Source organism: Oncorhynchus keta, chromosome 28 (genome assembly GCF_023373465.1).
Source record: "Oncorhynchus keta strain PuntledgeMale-10-30-2019 chromosome 28, Oket_V2, whole genome shotgun sequence".
Classification (NCBI taxonomy): Eukaryota; Metazoa; Chordata; class Actinopteri; order Salmoniformes; family Salmonidae; genus Oncorhynchus; species Oncorhynchus keta.
In genome coordinates, this window is record NC_068448.1 from 21,148,528 (window position 1) to 21,166,732 (window position 18,205).

General features: G+C 43.2%; 1 protein-coding gene across 5 annotated transcripts; it reads right to left on the reverse strand.

Moving 5' to 3' along the window:
• Positions 1 to 599: 599 nt before the first annotated feature.
• On the reverse strand, positions 600 to 16,271 carry LOC118360796 (ubiquitin-conjugating enzyme E2 variant 1). Of its 5 annotated transcripts, XM_035740220.2 has the most exons (5): positions 7,014 to 7,154; positions 4,844 to 4,975; positions 2,301 to 2,449; positions 1,680 to 1,805; positions 600 to 1,122 (listed from the first exon to the last, which is right to left on the reverse strand). In XM_035740220.2, exons 1-5 carry the CDS (start codon positions 7,015 to 7,017, stop codon positions 976 to 978), a joined length of 558 nt encoding a protein of 185 aa, XP_035596113.1. In that variant the 5' UTR covers positions 7,018 to 7,154; the 3' UTR covers positions 600 to 975. The 5 variants fall into 5 exon arrangements, with proteins under 5 accessions (XP_035596113.1, XP_035596111.1, XP_035596115.1 ...); XM_035740218.2 differs by lacking the exons at positions 4,844 to 4,975; positions 7,014 to 7,154 and adding an exon at positions 16,058 to 16,211; XM_035740222.1 differs by lacking the exon at positions 4,844 to 4,975 and having other exon boundaries at positions 7,014 to 7,155.
• Between the last annotated feature and the right edge of the window lie 1,934 nt (positions 16,272 to 18,205).

Here is an 18,205-nt window from a genome sequence, read left to right on the forward strand (position 1 = left end):
CGTATAAAAGAAGACATGAGTATTGGTCAATTCTACTCTCCAACTAAGGACCAAAAGAGGTAGCCAATTCAAGTTCTCCATTCAAGGGTTGTTAGCTTGCAGGTTTTCGGGTGTGTGAATCCTTTCAGATGACATGTTATTATTGTATTGTTTTACACCCAATGACACTTATGAACTAAACATTTCCAGTATCTTAAAATATATATATAAATAATTATATAGGACGCTAAATATCAGTGGTTGTCTCTGTCATGGCCAGGTGTGTGTTGACTAGTGACAGATTGAAGGGCATACTACTTCAGGGATCTTGCTATAAGGTGCTGCAGTCACATACATTTCCAGTGGAGCCCGTAAATAAATTGCTATACAAGTTACACATGCATAAAGCCCCCCCAAAAAACACCCAAGCAATATTTTAACATATTTCTTGGGTCAAGCTCCCTAAATCAACTGGAGGGTAAATTGACTGGTTGAACTTTATGTTTAGAACCTGATACGTTTTTCTTATCTAATGTATATCTTGCGCTGAACAAAATCCACAAATACTTGCATAATCGCTGGAGGGTCCTCTCTATTACAAAAAGGCAGCACACAACATGTACACTCAATAAGATTATTTATGTTATTGTACAATCTGCATTTATAACAAATAATAATACAAAAAAATAGTAAGATGTACAGTATTCGAATGATCAGGGCTGGACCGATGACTCTGCCAACCTAGTCTTCTCTAGTCCAACCAGAGCTCCAGTGATGGAAAGGGGAGGGGCCAGGGCCTGAGAAGGGCGCATGTAGAAGTGATTGCATGTTTGTGGGTGTCTGCATTCGTGTGTTCGGCCACACGTACGTCCCTATGTGTGTGCGCTTGAGTGTTGGCTGGCAAATGAATTAAAATAAGAAGGGAGGTGGTGGATGGGATGAAAGGATGAACGCAAACAAAAGAGGGAAAAGGAGAAGGAGAGTAGTAGCATGGGCTCAGTTGGTGTAGATCTGGCCCTCTGGTGGCTGGGGGAGCTTCATGTTCTCCTTGCACATCATGAGCCGCCTGAGCTCCTGCAGGACCACACGGATGCTGTAGGAGTTCTGCCACTTGGCCAGTGCAGACACTGCTCGTGTGTCAACCTGCAGGACAGGAAACAATGGAAGGAGAGAAACATTCCGTTACACCTCAATCACGCACACTCACAAAACGACTCAAATCTCTCTATATTTTTGTAGTAATATCATGGTTGGCTGAAGTACTGGTTAGTTGTGAACAAACATATCCCAAAAATGATTCGCTACATAATCTGGTAAAAATAGTTCATTTTTGTATGGATATAAATTGTAAATATAAAAAGTCTACATAAATGCAACTTGTGGAATAGCCTATCCAGCGGAACGTACATCCTATACGATCATGCATAAACTACATTTAGTATGTTCAAGCAAAGTATTGCCTCTTATTGCATGTGACATTTCCTCTGTCTGTAATGTAACCTAAACATAGTATGCATTAGCCCTGCACTGAAATCCATATCTTATTATAGGAGCCAGGAGCAATTGAATCAGTCATTCACTTCAATAAACAATCAAATCCTTAAAACATACATAAAATAAATATCTACAACACAAATGAGACAGCTAGTATTAACTATTATACAATGGAAACATTTTGAAGGACAGACAGATTTACATACCACACCATTGGAGTTGTGCACACCATTCAAGTTTATCTTAGTTACAAATCTGACAAATGGTGGTGCCTCTGGATATCTGGGCCCACATTCAACCTTCAGACTGTACATCCTATTTTCATAGATTGTCTGAAAAATGACAAAGACATCAGTAAGAATGGGTTTAGCATTACGTTAATAGCTCCACCTTGCCCCTTTGATAGGCTAGCTCAGGGTTGTCAAACCCAGGCCGCATCCGGTTTTCACCGAGGTCCTGAGGGCTGTAAATATAATTCATTTTATTTCCACGCATTTGGAATTTTAAATGCTCCCCAACAGTCCAACTGTTAGCAAGCTGGACAGAATAGTTTTGATTTGGTTTTAGCTATTTCAATATCGATTAAGATTGTCCCCCGCAAATGTACATTTATTGACAAAAAAATTATGCATTCTTTGTTTTACAAACCTGAGCGCCGTATGTTTGACACCCCTGGGGTAGGCGGAATTTGACATATTGATTACACCCGTCCAATCCTCTCAGACCTCCACAGTTGCCTAGCGGGGTAAGTCCTAAGGGGTTGTTTCTGGACAAGGCCAGTGAGCCAAACTTGGTGGATTCCCGTGAAATCAGAGTAGCCAACTCACCCTAGGAGGGCCAATGATCATCCCTCTCCATCTTGTTAAGGTCATGTCCTCATCATCTTCCAAGCCCCAGCTCACTGTCCCATCCCCCACACCTTTCTGGCCTTCTTCCAGCTCTTCAAGCAGCCGGAAGTTACGAGGAACCTTAACGCCTATCAGTGTGTGATACAAACAAGCACAAAACGGAAATTATTGAAATACCACACAAGACAAAGCAAACAGTACATCCCATTGGGTTTCAATATACAGTGTACAAAACCATGTTCGACTCTTTTCATGGCATAGACTGACCAGGTGAATCCAGGTGAAAGATATGATTCCTTATTGATGTCACTTGTTAAATCCACTTAAAATCAGTGTTGATGAAGGGGAGGAGACAGGTTAAAGGATTTTTAAGCCTTGAGACATGGATTGTGTATGTATGCCATTCAGAGTGTGAATGGGCAAGACAAAATATTTAAGTGCCTTTGAACGGGGTATTGCAGTAGGTGCCAGGTTTGAGTGTGCCAAGAACTACAATGCTGCTGGTTCTCACACAACAGTTTCCCGTGAGTATCAATAATGGTCCACCACCCAAAGGACATCCAACCAACTTGACAACTGTGGGAAGCATTGGAATCAACATGGGCCAGCATCCCTCTGGAACGCTTTTGAAACATTGTAGTCCATGCTCTGACAAATTGAGGCTGTTCTGGGGGCAAAAGGGGGTGCAACTCAATATTAGGAAGATGTTCCTAATGTTTTGTACATTCAGTGTATATGTCATGGCAAACTTTGATTCTTCTATAGTGCTCTTTGAATACAATTTAGTGGTGGAAACAGAGCATCTATTATAGCCGCACTTGCCATGGTTTGACTGGTTTTTGCTGATTGCAAGCCATGAAATATGAAGGATGGGCTATCTTTGACAGTAAAACCAGTCTAGCGGGTCATACCACCTGTCTGTGCCAAAACAGTTTGAAAGTGCCACTAACCAGCCATTGGTCACATCATCTGCCAATCACACCTGTACCTGTTCCATTGACCAACAGGCTAGCAGTAGCCAATAAGAGACTGCTATAAAGCCAGATCCCACTTCCTACCAGTCAGTTCCTTCAAGCAGCTCCAGAAAACAGCTGTTGTTCATAAACATCTGAACTGCACCCAAAATCTGTCCATAAACCTGTAGATAGGCCTACAGAAGTTAGCTAGGTGAGAGTGTCGCATGAGAAGTTAGCTAGGTGAGAGTGTCGCATGAGACAAAATCAGAAATAACCCAGGGCAGATTTAGTGAGTCGACCCATTCACACTGAGTTTCTGGGAATAATCTGCTATATTCCCAGTCTAGATTATCTGGTAGTCTGATTGGGTATGTGTGTGGCATTTACCTGCCATTTTACCTTTACAACATTACTGCTTGTTTTGATTTTAGCAATAAAACGGATTGTTACTGTATAATTAGGCTTATTACAGCTGTGTAACATCATTTATTTGTCTGTATTTAGAGACCACTCTGCATCAACTACCCCACTATCACTGCCCAATATAATTACAATAAAGCCCCTGACTATTTTGAGGAGTTTTTCAATGATGATGATTAAGTGTATAACTACATAACTACTACTGTATAGCTAGCTAATTCAAACGAACTTTTCTGGCCTGTATTAGAGAACAAATTGGAGGTGTGGATTGACGTAATGTGGACGGTAAACGTAATCCGCATAAATGTGTGGGTAACTAGTTAGCCAATTCTCGCTAGTTAACGTTTGCCATTTCAGTTCATAGTAGGCCCAAAAGGGTCTGGCCTAAATTCAGATGAGTGAGCTAACGTTAGCTAAATAATTGAGCGCATTAGAAAGTCGATATTGTCATCTTTCCCACGTACACTGGGTAGTTAGCTAACTAATACAAATCAAATTAATGTGACTGACAACTTAGCTGAAGTTAGATCACGAAATCACTCCAGTAACAAATCGAGTCGTTATCTGACTAGTTGACCACGCTAGCAAACCAGCTAACAACAAATAGCAACTCGTTAGGTAGCTGCTATAACGTGTGCTGACAACATGAAACACACAAACCAGCCAGTTCGAGCTGTTCCTGCGACTAGCTAATAATGAACTAACGTTAGCTAGCTGGAAATTCTCTTTCTGGGCGTAGAAGCTAGCTAACAGGCTAAAAACAACGCTTGATGAATGACGAGGCATTTGATCAGTCGACACAGGTTGACGAGCTCTTTTGCCATGTCAACGGAGTTAAATTTAGCATTAAATATATGCGTAACTATGCATGGAGAGGTTTTCCAACGGAATTTGCCATGTCATGCTCAATACACTAGAACTTGCGAGACCAAAAGCCTTGTCAAGATAGCAGGTGAGAGCTAAATTCGGTAGCTAGAGTTAGCCGCTAGCTAGCAGCTATGAAAAGCCATATTTTATTAAAATAAGCACTTGAGCATTTCTGGAAAGTATCTTGGAGCGTATATACACTATCAGCAAACGCTTATTTGAATGTTACACGAAATTAGTAATGTGATAGTTAGTCATTTATTTAGCTGAACCGTTTACCTGATCCGGCGGCGACCGCCATCTTGTCGCTTAGTAGCGGGAGCGCGCACGTAAGCATGGTTGGGGGTTGGTTGCAGCATGGGAGCGGAGAGATGGGAACGCTCTTGCTCGAGGGTAAATTGATCCACATACCTAGTATAAATGGATCCACAGATCAGATTTACCCACCCCAAATCCTAAACAAAAGGGCGATTAAACGTATCTAACCCCGGACTCAATGGGGGGGTGAGATATTTTTGATTTACCTAGAGACCACTTTGTGAAAAGTTTCATTCATAGATGTATCATGGTAGTTATTTTGACAATGGCATAGCTATATTTCTAAGAAATATAATAGCATAATACACTTAAAATGAGTACAAATGATAATGGACCTTCAGTTTATTGACTGTGTCCAGCTCACTAATGAAAACTAGACAGTCAGGGAGCCTTAAAGAAACAGCTGCAAAAAAGACCACATTTTGACTGTGAGGAAATATAACCAATTTAATGCGGCCCGCCGGACCTCGTTGAAGAAGGAATGCACTCCCCGGGGCAAAATTAGTTTGACACCCCTGCGTTCTCATGGATGGTCTTTGTTAGATATGCTTCTAATAGCAATAATGAACACAACTAAGTACTACCTTGTTTTTTAAATTTAGTTTCTTTATAAATATAATATAAATTGTAAGCCATAAGTAAGCCAACCATTTTGTACCGATTAAACTAAATTTACATCAACTTAGCTAAGCAGAGAAGACAAGGCCAGCTTTTTAAAAGGTTCAAGGAGCACTACAAATTTCATTCAGACAAACATGTCAGAAACACCTGAACAAATCAACAACCATTTACAACATGATTGATCTCATTCTTGACAACAACAAAAAAATAAGGGCATTAGGCAACAACTCTTTTAACATTTAGACAAATCCCAATTGTACACTTTCAACAAGACCTTTAGCTAAATCCATTCATGAAAAAGCATTCTATTAAAGCAATTAGGTCATTAAAATAACTACTAAATCACACATTTACAGTGAGCAACAAAAGTATTGAGACAGTGGCATGTTTTGGCTCTGTACTCCAGCACATGATACAATGACTGAGGTTAAACTAGACTGTCATCTGTAATATGAGGGTATTTGTATCCATATCGGGTAAACCGTATAGATTTTACATCACATTTTGTACAGTCTCTCCATTTTAGAGTACCAAAAGGCCAATTCACTTATGTGTATTAAAGTAGTCAGAAGTCAAATTTGTTGGATGCATTTGCTGTTTGGGTTGTGTTTCAGATAAATTTGTGGCCAATAGAAATTGCAAATAAGTTTCTAAACATTCTAAATTAATGTGGATGCTACCATGTTTACAGATGATCCTGAATGAATTGTGAATAATGATGCGTGAGAAAGTTAAAACACACAAATATCATACACCCCCCCCCACCCCAAAATGCTAACCTCCCCTGTTATTTTAATGGTGAGAGGTTATCATGTCTTGGTGGTATGATATTTGTGCATCTGTAACTTTCTCACTCATCATTATTCACGATTCATTCAAGACTTTCCGTAATAATGGTAGCATCCACATTAATGTAGAAGTGTTTAGGAACAAAAAAAGGACAATGTATTCCTATTGGGCACAATATTATATATAACACAACCAAAACAAACAGCAAATGCATCCAAAAGTTTGTAGAATCACAAGCTTGATGTAATCATTGTATGCTAGTAATATGGGACAAAATACTAAACTTTGGACTAATTCAATACACAGGTGAATTTGGGGGGACTATGTACAAAAAGTGCTGTAATTTCTAAACGGTTCACTCTATATAGAATGAAGAAACTCTCAAATTAAAGCCAAATAGACAGTCTGCACTTTAACCTGTCATAGTATCATTTCAAATCCAAAGTGTTAGAGTACAGAGTCAAAACAACTAAATTGTCACTGTCCCAATACTTTACAAACTAACATCTTAATGTACTGTATCATATTACAACCCATCAGTTAGACCCTGTAACTTCAAATCTGCAATGGCATGACAAATTAAATCTTGCATATACCACAAATTTATCATGGAAAAAAAAGTCTAACAACTTTGGTATTGGTCAATAGCAACATGATCTGAAAGACTTAAAACACCCACACCAGTCCCCCTTTGAGCTGAAAGACGATGGCTAGAGCTTACCCATGATGTTGCACAACGATTTAAGTCAAGTCTTAATTTTAGTCAAAGTATGATATATTTGGGCTTCAAGTGACAAATCAGAAATGCCCACTTTGTGCAAATCCGTATGAATGCAGCGTCTTTTCCTATGATACGGCATACAAATCATTTTCAGGGCTGGGTTTTATTTGAATGTTACCACCCACCAGGATGGCATCGTTTATTAAATCAGAAACAGCTGCAAAGTTATTCCTCTTTGGGACTGAGAGGACCCAAACAGTCTTGTGTCCACTTGGCCATCTGAGTCATGCAGAAAATGTAAATACAGGGTGAAAACTTGTGTTTTTTGCACCTCCACTTTTTCTTCTATTCAGAAAATGACCACAATCCATTGGATAATTTGTCAGTATTAGAAATCAAATTTTAAATTTGACCTTACAATGAAATGCTTACTTACAAGCCCTAAACCAACAATGCAGTTCAAGAAAGAGTTAAGAAAATATTTAGAAAATAAACTAAAATATAAATCACAATAAAATAAGTATAACAAGGCTATATACAGGGTGTAAGGGTACAGAGTCAATGTGCAGGGTATGGTGGCTTATTTCTATATTTACCAAATGAGGAGAAACAAACTTCACACATCAGAGTTATACTTAAACTACATTTTTAATAATAAGAGCTTTGCAATAGCCTTCGACTTTCAATTATGAGCTATCTCTAATGAACCATTGAAAGTCACAACAGAAAAGTACAAATATCCTTTATAGCCAATAGACATCCCTCTCAACCTACATGATGAACCACAGATTTTAGGAACACTTCACAAAGGGACTTTATAATTGAGAAAGGAGTATCCCTTAGCCAGATAACATTCACTATAAATTATCGTTCAGTTTGGTCCCTAAGACGAGTTTCTAATCTCGTTCCTGGTACTTCATAGCACAGAACCATTACCTCATTCAATGGCATAACAAATGTTAACTCTAGATACTCCCATCTCAAGTAAACCCCCTCATGACCCCATTCCTGGACAAGCTCACTGAGGGGAGTGAGCCTCTAGGTCATACACTATCCCAGAATAAGTACAACACCAGAGAGGACATATAATGGTGGAGTGTTTTCTTAACCCACTAAAAATCTGAGCGGGAAGTGCTATTTGAAATCACTACTACATTGCAGTACTTTTTCAAATCCTCATCTTACTCTATATTTCTGATCTCCTTTCTTGAGATGTAACACTGAAGCCATTGTCACCATAAGGGACCGTCAAACATTTAATTGTCATCCACTTTACAAAGACTGAGAAACTCTAAATACTTGAAGGAAACAGTCTTGCTTTGCAGAACTTCATCTCCCCCTCAAAAACAATGTAACTCTCACTGGGCATGGACCCAGTATGTTGTCCTTTACATGTCAAGGACTGCCTACCCTAATTTGCCTTAAGTGCTGGCTCATATTTTGTCTATATCCAGTTGTCTGGATGGACATAGTATTCATGTAGTTTTTTTTAAATGGCCTTAACAATCACAGATGCAGTAATCTCTTGCCTTTCATTTCACTTCTCAATTTGCCAAACCTATTTCGTAACGCTTCTGTGATTTGTTTTCAACCAATTTTATTTCAGTCTTAAATTTGCTAATATAAACACATTCATTCTCAAATTTGTCATACTTTTCTACACAAAGCATTATTTTTAAATGCCTTTTAATTTTTTTTTATATAAACCCAGTTGTATACCAAGTTTGCATGGATGTGGTCAAACACAATATTACCATTCAGTGATATTGCCAATATATCTGCCTTGTAACCACCATGCCAAGCTGGATTTGAAGGGTTACTAAGGCCACAGTGATGATGGCCTAATAATTATTTGAATGCAGTAGAGTAATCAGAAGAGGTTTAATTAGCAAACTACCTGAAATGAGTGCTTTGTGTGTGCTGTAGTTGTGACAACACAGAGGCGGATGCAAGATGCAAGCAACGATGGTTTAATGAATACAGTTTACAACAGCAACAGGACAGACAGACTGTACTTAGACGGAATCCGACCCAGGGACTAGGGCGCATCTTCCAATGATAGCGTGCTGAGAAATCCAGGGGAGTGTGTCCGGATGGGTAGGAAGGAGCACAGCAGATAATCCACACAAGGACGGCGAGAGAAGAGCACAGACACACGACACAACCTCAGGAAGTAACAACGATCTGACAACAAGAAACACTGGTTACAGAACATATAAAGGGAAGATAAGTGGTTCCAGCTGGCGCAGACAATCAGGCCGAGATTGGGAACCACGCCCACACAAACACGGGAGAGAGAGAGAGAAAGAGAAAGAGAGAGGCAGTGGATTCATGAACCGTGACAATACCCCCCCCCCCCTAGGAACGCCTCTTGGCGTTCCCAGGCGAATTACCTGTCGATTGAAATCATCGATAAGGGAGTGATCCAGAATGTCCCTAGCAGGTACCCAACTTCTCTCCTCCAGGCCGTAACCCTCCCAGTCCACCAGGTACTGGAATCCGCGTCCCCTCCTTCTAGAGTCCAAAATACGATTGACAGAAAAGGTGGGTTCCCCATCAACAAGTCGTGGCGGCGGGGGAACCGGGACCGGCGGGTTAATGCGTGCCTGAAACACAGGTTTTATTTTAGACACATGAAAGGTAGGATGAATTCTCCTATACGCTGGAGGAAGCTTGAGCCGGACCGCCACCGGACTAATGATCCTGATGACTTTGAACGGGCCGATAAATTTGGGGGCAAGCTTGTTCGAAACGGATCGGAGTGGAATGTTCTTAGTAGAAAGCCACACTCTTTGGCCAACGACGTATACCGGAGGCTTCGACCGGTGGCGATCGGCCTTAGCCTTGGTGTGCGCCCCACCCGGAGAAGAGTCTCACGGGCTCTGCTCCATGCGTGACGGCACCTCTGGATGAAAGCGTGAGCGGAAGGAACAGTGACCTCGGACTCCGTACTGGGAAAGATAGGTGGCTGGTAACCTAAACTACACTCAAACGGAGAGAGACCCGTAGCTGCCACTGGCAATGAATTGTGAGCGTACTCAACCATAGAGAGTTGTTGGCTCCAGGAAGAGGGATTCTTAGAAACCAAACATCGCAACACTCTCTCCAAATCTTGGTTGGCCCTCTCCGTTTGACCGTTGCTCTGGGGATGAAACCCTGAAGACAGGCTGACACTCGCTCCCAGTAACCTACAAAACTCTTGCCAAAACTTGGACACAAATTGGGGCCCCCTGTCAGAAACTACGTCCATCGGCAGGCCATGTAAGCGAAAGACATGATCGACGACAGCTACCGCTGTCTCCTTGGCAGATGGTAATTTAGGCAAGGGAATAAAATGAGCTGCCTTCGAGAACCGGTCCACCACGGTCAACACCACCGTCTTGCCCTGGGAGGGCGGGAGGGCGGTAACAAAATCTAGCGCGATGTGGGACCAGGGTCTCGAAGGGACCGACAGCGGTTGGAGTAACCCATCTGGGGGTCGATTAGAAGTCTTCCTAGTGGCACAAACCGAGCAAGCCAAGACAAAACTGTGAATGTCACGAGCCATCAGTGGCCACCAAAAGCGTTGCTTAACCAAAAAGCTAGTGCGGCTGACTCCTGGATGACACGCTATGTTGGAGCAATGCCCCCACCGAATAACATCGGACCGACACCCCTCCGGCACAAACAACCGATTAGGCGGGCAACCGGGCGGAGGCGTTACCCCTTCTAAGGCCGTTTTGACCCTCGATTCAACCTCCCATGTGAGTGTGGATACTACTAGGGTCCTGGGTAGGATGCACTCGGGAGTGGATGGGCGTTTGGAATGGTCAAAAATGCGAAAGGGAATCGGGTTTGACATTCTTGGAACCCGGGCGTCGAGAGAGAAGTCAAAACGTCCGAAAAAGAGTGCCCACGCGCCTGCCTGGAGTTGAGTCGCTTGGCGGTTCTGATATATTCCAAATTTTGTGATCGGTCCAAACTATAAAAGGTACCCCGAACCCTCTAACCAATGGCGCCACTCCTCCAGTGCTAACTTCACTGCCAACAACTCTCTGTTGCCAATGTCGTAGTTGCGTTCCGCAGGTGATAACCGATGGGAAAGGAACGCACAAGGGTGCATCTTGTCGTCAGAAGAGGAACGTTGGGAAAGTACCGCACCTACCCCCACCTCTGAAGCGTCCACCTCTACTACGAACTGACGCGAGGATCGGGAGCTATGAGGATGGGAGCCGAAACAAAGCGGCTCTTGAGTTTGGCGAATGCAGCCTCGGCTGTATCGGACCACCTGAACGTCACTCTGGGGAGGTTAAGGCGGTAAGAGGAGCGACTATCTGACTAAAGTTGCGAACGAAACGCCGGTAGAAATTGGCGAATCCCAGAAACCTCTGTAGGGCCTTACGGGAATCTGGGCTTGGCCAATCCACCACAGCCTTAACCTTGTCAGGATCCATGCGAATACCTTCAGTCGAGACGATGTAACCTAGGAATGGAGCGGATTGTGCATGAAAAATGCATTTCTCCGTCTTGACAAAAAGTCCATTCTCCAACAACCTCTGAAGCACTCGTCTGACGTGCTGAACGTGTTCCTGGAGAGAAGAAGAAAAAAATCAGTATGTCATCCAGGTAAACATATATGAACTGATCAATCATATCTCTCAGCACGTCATTGACGAGTGCCTGGAAAACCGCTGGGGAGTTGGATAGCCCAAAGGCATGACCAAATATTCGAGAAGTGCCCTCTGGGGGAGTGTTAAACGCGGTCTTCCATTCGTCCCCCCTTATGCGAACCAAATGATATGCATTACGTAAATCCAACTTAGTGAACACGGATGCTCCCTGTAACCTTTCAAAGGCTGAGGACATCAACGGTAAGGGATAGGTATTCTTCACTGTGATGTTATTCAGCCCACGGTAATCAACGCAAGGACGCAGAGATCCGTCCTTCTTCCCCACAAAGAAGAACCCCGCCCCCGCTGGAGAAGAGGAAGGACGAATGAATCCAGATGCCAGAGAATCAGAGATGTATCTCTCCATAGCCTCCCTCTCAGGAACAGAGAGTGAATATAACTTGCCTTTAGGCGGAGACTCACCTGGCAATAATTCTATTGCACAGTCATAGGGACGATGCGGAGGAAGAGAAGCAGCACGGGACTTACTGAACACCTCCTTCAGGTCGAGGTATTCAACGGGCACGTTAGACAAATCCACTGCCTCCTCTAGAAACACAGAATCAGACACAGACGAACAGGCAGACACTAAACAGGACTCAAGACACTTGTTACTCCACATGGATATAGAGTTATGACCCCAGTCAACTCTGGGGTTGTGTTGGGTGAGCCAAGGGTGGCCGAGGACTAATGGTGCAAGGGGTGAGTCCATGAGTAGAAATGATAGTGTCTCAGTGTGATTGCCAGAAGTGATTAGTGTGATAGGTTCAGTGGTGTGAGAAATGTTGGGGAGTTCTTGACCATTGAGAGCGTTGACGGATATCTTGTGCGTGAGTGAGGTGATAGGAATCTGGAGTTTGTGAGCGAGCTTGAAGTCCATGAAATTACCCTCTGCTCCTGAGTCCAGTAAGGCTTGGGTGTCGTGTGTGTGGGTTGCCCATCTTAGTCTTACCGGGAGGAGAGTAGATGATGAGGTCTTCTCTGTGGTGACACCACCCGATAGTAGCCTCATGTTTACTACCGGGCCTGATCTTTTACCGGGCAGGAGTGGATAAAGTGGCCCGCTCTACCACAGTAGAGACAGAGTCCTTGGGATCTCCGCCTCTCCCTCTCTTCCCGGAGAGGCGAGCTCTCCCAGCTGCATGGGTTCGTGAGCGGAGGCTGAACTGGCCGTGTTCCCGCCGCTGGCATGCCCGCCCTCCGTGTCGTTATACGGTCTGTTAGGGCATGCTCGGCGGCCAATGCGACTCAGACGAGCGTCGACCCTCATTAGTTCCACTAGTCCATTTAAACTCCTGGGAAGGTCCAGAACATAAATCTCCTTCTGGATCCGGTCCTCCAGCCCATGCAGGAACATGTCCCACTGCGCCTCCTCGTTCCACTGACACTCTGCGGCCAGAGTGCGGAATTGGATGGAGTATTCCGATACTGAACGGTCTCCTTGGCGAAGGTCAGCGAGTAGTCTGGCCGCCTCCCTACCCGCCACGGCCCGATCGAAGACCCTTCTCATCTCCTCGGAGAGTGCCTGGAAACAGGTACAGCATGGGTCCTGGTTCGCCCACACCGCCGTTCCCCAAAGGGCCGCTTTGCCTGATAGCAGTGTGAGTACGAATGCTACCTTAGACTGTTCACGGTTGAAGGTCCGTGGCTGCATGCATGGAACATCTCGTAAGAAAGGCTCTGCAATAGTCAGGATCACCTGAATAACCCTCTGGTGTCGGTAGCCGTGGCTCTAGCTGGGAATCCGGCTCTGGCGGGGCGGGTTGAACTGCCGGTGTAGGTGGCGTGGCGGAACCCCTCAGATGGTGTAATTGTTGGATCAGCTGGGCTACCTGCGTCGCAAGGGATTGTACTGCCTGACCAGTGCTGGAGATGTTCTCCTCTTGTTGATCCATTCTCGTGATACTGCGGGAAATGAATTCGGTCAGACTCGTTGAACTCGCTGCATCCATGGTCTGGTCAGATCGTTCTGTGACAACACAGAGGCGGATGCAAGATGCAAGCAACGATGGTTTAATGAATACAGTTTACAACAGCAACAGGACAGACAGACTGTACTTAGGGAATCCGACCCAGGGACTAGGGCGCATCTTCCAATGATAGCGTGCTGAGAAATCCCAGGGAGTGTGTCCGGATGGGTAGGAAGGAGCACAGCAGATAATCCACACAAGGACGGCGAGAGAAGAGCACAGACACACGACACAACCTCAGGAAGTAACAACGATCTGACAACAAGAAACACTGGTTACAGAACATATAAAGGGAAGATAAGTGGTTCCAGCTGGCGCAGACAATCAGGCCGAGATTGGGAACCACGCCCACACAAACCCGGGAGAGAGAGAGAGAGAGAGAGAGAAAGAGAAAGAGAGGCAGTGGATTCATGAACCGTGACAGTAGTAACCATGGTTGGAAATGAACTGTATAGTAGATACCTATGTAGTCTGACTGATACTTAACCTGATGCTTTTGTTTTAACAACCTTGGCTAGAAATGCTATCAGATTTCAGTCTGTTCATAAATTCCCTTAACTTGGACATTATTTAATTACGAACACACGACTATCCCCCTCTGCATGTGACATTTGTCATGGTCTTCAACAATATTACACCCAGTGTTATAACCTCTCAATCAAAGAAAAGATGAGATACCTGCACACTCGAATGCTCCTGCTGTTTATTGCACAATGAGTGTTTCTTGAATTAACTTTTTGTACCCTGTACCTGCAAAGTTAATCTCTTTACACCATGGCAACACTGTGCCAGTGAGGAGATAGTGTAGCCGATGTGAAATGGCTAGCTAGTTAGCGGTGGTGCGCGCTAGTGGCGTTTCAATCGGTGACTTCACTTGCTCTGAGACCTTGAAGTAGTGGTTCCCCTTGCTCTGCAAGGGCCGCGGCTTTTGTGGAGCGATGGGGTAACGATGCTTTGAAGGTGACTGTTGACGTGTGCAGAGCGTCCCTGGTTCTCGCCCAAGTCGGGGCAAGGGGACGGACGTAACGTCTATACTGTTACACTAGCTCTGGTCCAGGGAATTTACATGTCTCATTCGCCTTCAACAGAGGCTCATCTGCAGATAACACACTGGACCAGAGCTAATGAGGAGCTTGCCTAAAAATCAGACGTTTATACCAATACTTAATATACAGTCTGAAACATAGCAATGCAAAATTGTGTAAGTTTTTCCTATAAGCCAGAATGTTTAATTACATTTCAACTTACTCTGATGGCCGTCTGTGAGGTTGGTTCTTCAGCCGCTCAATTTGGGATGGAATATCCACAAGAAAGTGCTTTTTACCCAAATTTAGAGTGACAGTGCTGCCATTGAAATGTATGTCACCTGCACATATGCAAACCGATGGAAACACCTACAGACTTCGATTACATGCATGTACTTATGTTTTATGCCTTTGGTCTCGAGCAAATAAATCTTCATTACCACAGAGACCAACGTTTTTGAAGTCGGGTTAATAATGCTTTCCTGTGGATATTTTGTCTCAAATTGCAAACAAATGAAGGGCCAACACCATGAACAACCAGCAGAGTATATTCAAATTAAGTTTATTCTATATTCTGACTTGTAAAGGGACTACTTGGAATTTAACGTAAATGGCGTTGCCTACATAATTTGAAGGTATTGCTACGTTTCATGCCTAGGGACCACCACCCCTTCACGTGAAGTACACAGCGGCATTCTGGTCACATGTAGAATGTTGGAGCCAGGACACAGCAGCACCTGTGCATTCAGTGTCTTTCAATCAGAGTCAAGTAAAGAAAAAACAGTCAAAAGCATCAAGTACAAAAGGCAACATGCAAAGTAGCATGCAATAGACTTAAAGAATGACATGCTCAATTGGTACAGTAATTTGGCATCATAGGCTAGATTTCTTTGAAATACTTTGTAGTCATATCAACTCTAGTCACTTAATGCTTTGGTCCACTTGAGTCCATTCTTGACACCATGGCCTTTTCTCAATTACATTCGCCACACTTCCCCTCTCCTCCTCTCCTTCTCAAAACCAATTGGATGACAAAGCCAGAGGGCCTCCCCTAATGGCTTGAGGAGACCAGGAGAATACAATTGGGAAAGGCCCGTGCACTTAGCAATTAGGGCATATTGCTTTGAAAGTTCAAACAAACCCCTCCCAGTGTGCGTGTGGAGCTGTGTGTAAGGCCTATGGCTTTTACAGCATAGTTAGTTATAATTTCTGTATTTCCAAATTATCCCGGGGAACAGTCTGCCTAGTCGATTACCTAACAACTAGTAACTATTTTCCCGTGATCCTGATGAATAAAATATTTTAACAAATTTGACTAACCGATATGTGGAACCATTGTAAATGTAGCCGGTTACGACATTCCTGAGTGGCGTTGACAATAGAGATAGCGGTTACCTCACCTGGCGAATACAAATTCGCAAGTTCCCTAGCACCTGCGTGTTGTGGACCCCACCGCACCGTATTCCGTGCCGGTCCATTTGGCTCTGTGCTCCGTAAATCTTGCCCACACCTGTTGTCGTTGACCATTTTCACCATGTTCCACTCCTGGTTCCACCCCTTTCCACAGTCAGGAAACCAACAGATGTGGAAACTACTCAGCACAAGAAACACGCCATTACAAAAAATAAGGCGCACTCGTTTTGCAAGCCGCTTGCTTCCGGCGAAGGTGTATGCCGCGGTGCTCATGAATTTGAGATCAAGCTCAGCCCGCTCTGGCAATAATCGTACTATTCCGTGGTGCAAATCATGCAGGCCTTTTATTCTGCTATAAAACTACATTGCTTTTCTAACCCTATCACATTACACTTGCTATCTAAAGCAGCCAATTGTTGAGTTGTACATAGTTCCATAATCACGCGAATAACCAATTAGGTAGTGAGGTGAACAAACAAATTTCCTGACCCCATCCGTGAGAGCTATTGGGTTTGACTGTTAAGGACCGTTGTTCCATGTACCAGGTCATGGTAGCCAAATATTACGGTCAATTAGGAGAGATAGGCCTTTAATATAAAGGCACGTCACATGTTGAAATTAGGATTTTGGTTAGGTAAAAACACTATGGTTGTACACTTTTTACAATTTCATAATTTAATTTAATTCTCACCGAACTGTGTTAGGCCTATTTGAGATCATAAATGAAACCATTATTACAATAGATCATTTGGGGGGTGCTACTGGGGTGAGTGACCGATAGTAAGCTTTACAAAGCCTAGTAGGCAGAGATCTAGGGAATTTAGTCATGAGTGAATTGTTGTTTACACTACCCATAGATGGCAGTGTGCAACTATGTACAACACAATAGACAAATGATCATTTTACAAAATCTGACCCACAAGTCAAAGTATTGTTGCTTTTCCCAGTCTTCTCAATGGAAAGTTTTGACTCTGTGGGTTACAATATGCCAGGTAATGGATTTACACCCTGCCCTAAATGTGGAATTTCATAAAATCATTCAATCATCTCTACAAATTGTTTGAAATCTACAGTGGCAAAAACGTTATCTGTGAGTAAGGTCATATGTGGCCTATGCTTAAATGCAGACAGCCATAGACATTAGATGCACATTACAGGAGCTTGCCACTTTAAATAAGTTTAAAACTAAGTTAAACACTATGATCTGGGGGGCTGTCAAGGTTTTGACCCCTCGTTGCACCACATTTTCCCAATGTGTAAATACATGTTTTTTTTAAACTGTAATGCTTTGTGTCTGATGATGTAAATGTGTCTGCAACTTCGGGTGCAGGGTCTCTCTTTTAAAATATATTGGTAATGTACTACAGCTTCCTTGTCATGGAGAGCATTGTGGAATTAAATGTAATTCAAACTTTCTATAAAAGATCCTCACATCCCTCCTCTGGTCCTGTTACTCAGACAATTCCGCAGGTGAAGAAGCCAGATGTGGAGGTCCTGGGAAGGCGTGGTTACATGGGGTATGCAGTTGTGAGACCGGTTGGATGTACCGCCAAATTCTCTAAAATGACATTGAAGGCGGTTTATGGTAGAGAAATTAACATTACATTCTATGGCAACAGTACTGGTGCCACACTACTTCAAAACTAGAGACATCTGTGGCATTGTGTTGTGTAGCAAAACTGCACATTTTAGATTGGCCTTTTATTGTTCCCAGCACAAGGTGCACTTGTGTAATGAGCATGCTGTTTAATCAGCTTGTTGATATGCCACACCTGTCAGGTGGATGGATTATCTTGGCAAAGGATAAATGCTGTCTAACAGGGATGTAAACAAATTTGTGTACTAAATTTGAGAGAAATAAGCTTTGTGTGTATGGACTATTTCTGGGATCTTTTATTTCAGCCCATGAAACATTGGACCAACACTTTATATGTTGTGTTTATATTTTCGTTCAGTATTTGGTTATTTTTTTATTGGAAAATACAAGTAGCTGAATATTGGAATGTCTTTCAAAAATACACTTGGAAAGTATTGGCATGTATTTGAAAATGCTTAGTGTATTTTCAAATAAAAATATTTAGATACTACATGCATTTAAACCCAGGTCTGTTTGGTCCTAGCGGTAATTACTGGCT

Excerpts from the sequence above, each read along its gene's own strand:
- LOC118360796 (XM_035740218.2), bottom strand. The coding sequence starts at position 16,193 with ATGGTGAAAATGGTCAACGACAACAGGTGTGGGCAAGATTTACGGAGC. Across the intron at positions 2,450-16,057 it reads TGCGAATTTGTATTCGCCAG|GCGTTAAGGTTCCTCGTAAC; the intron begins GTGAGGTAACCG and ends ACACACTGATAG. Across the intron at positions 1,123-1,679 it reads TGCACAACTCCAATGGTGTG|GTTGACACACGAGCAGTGTC; the intron begins GTATGTAAATCT and ends CCTGTCCTGCAG.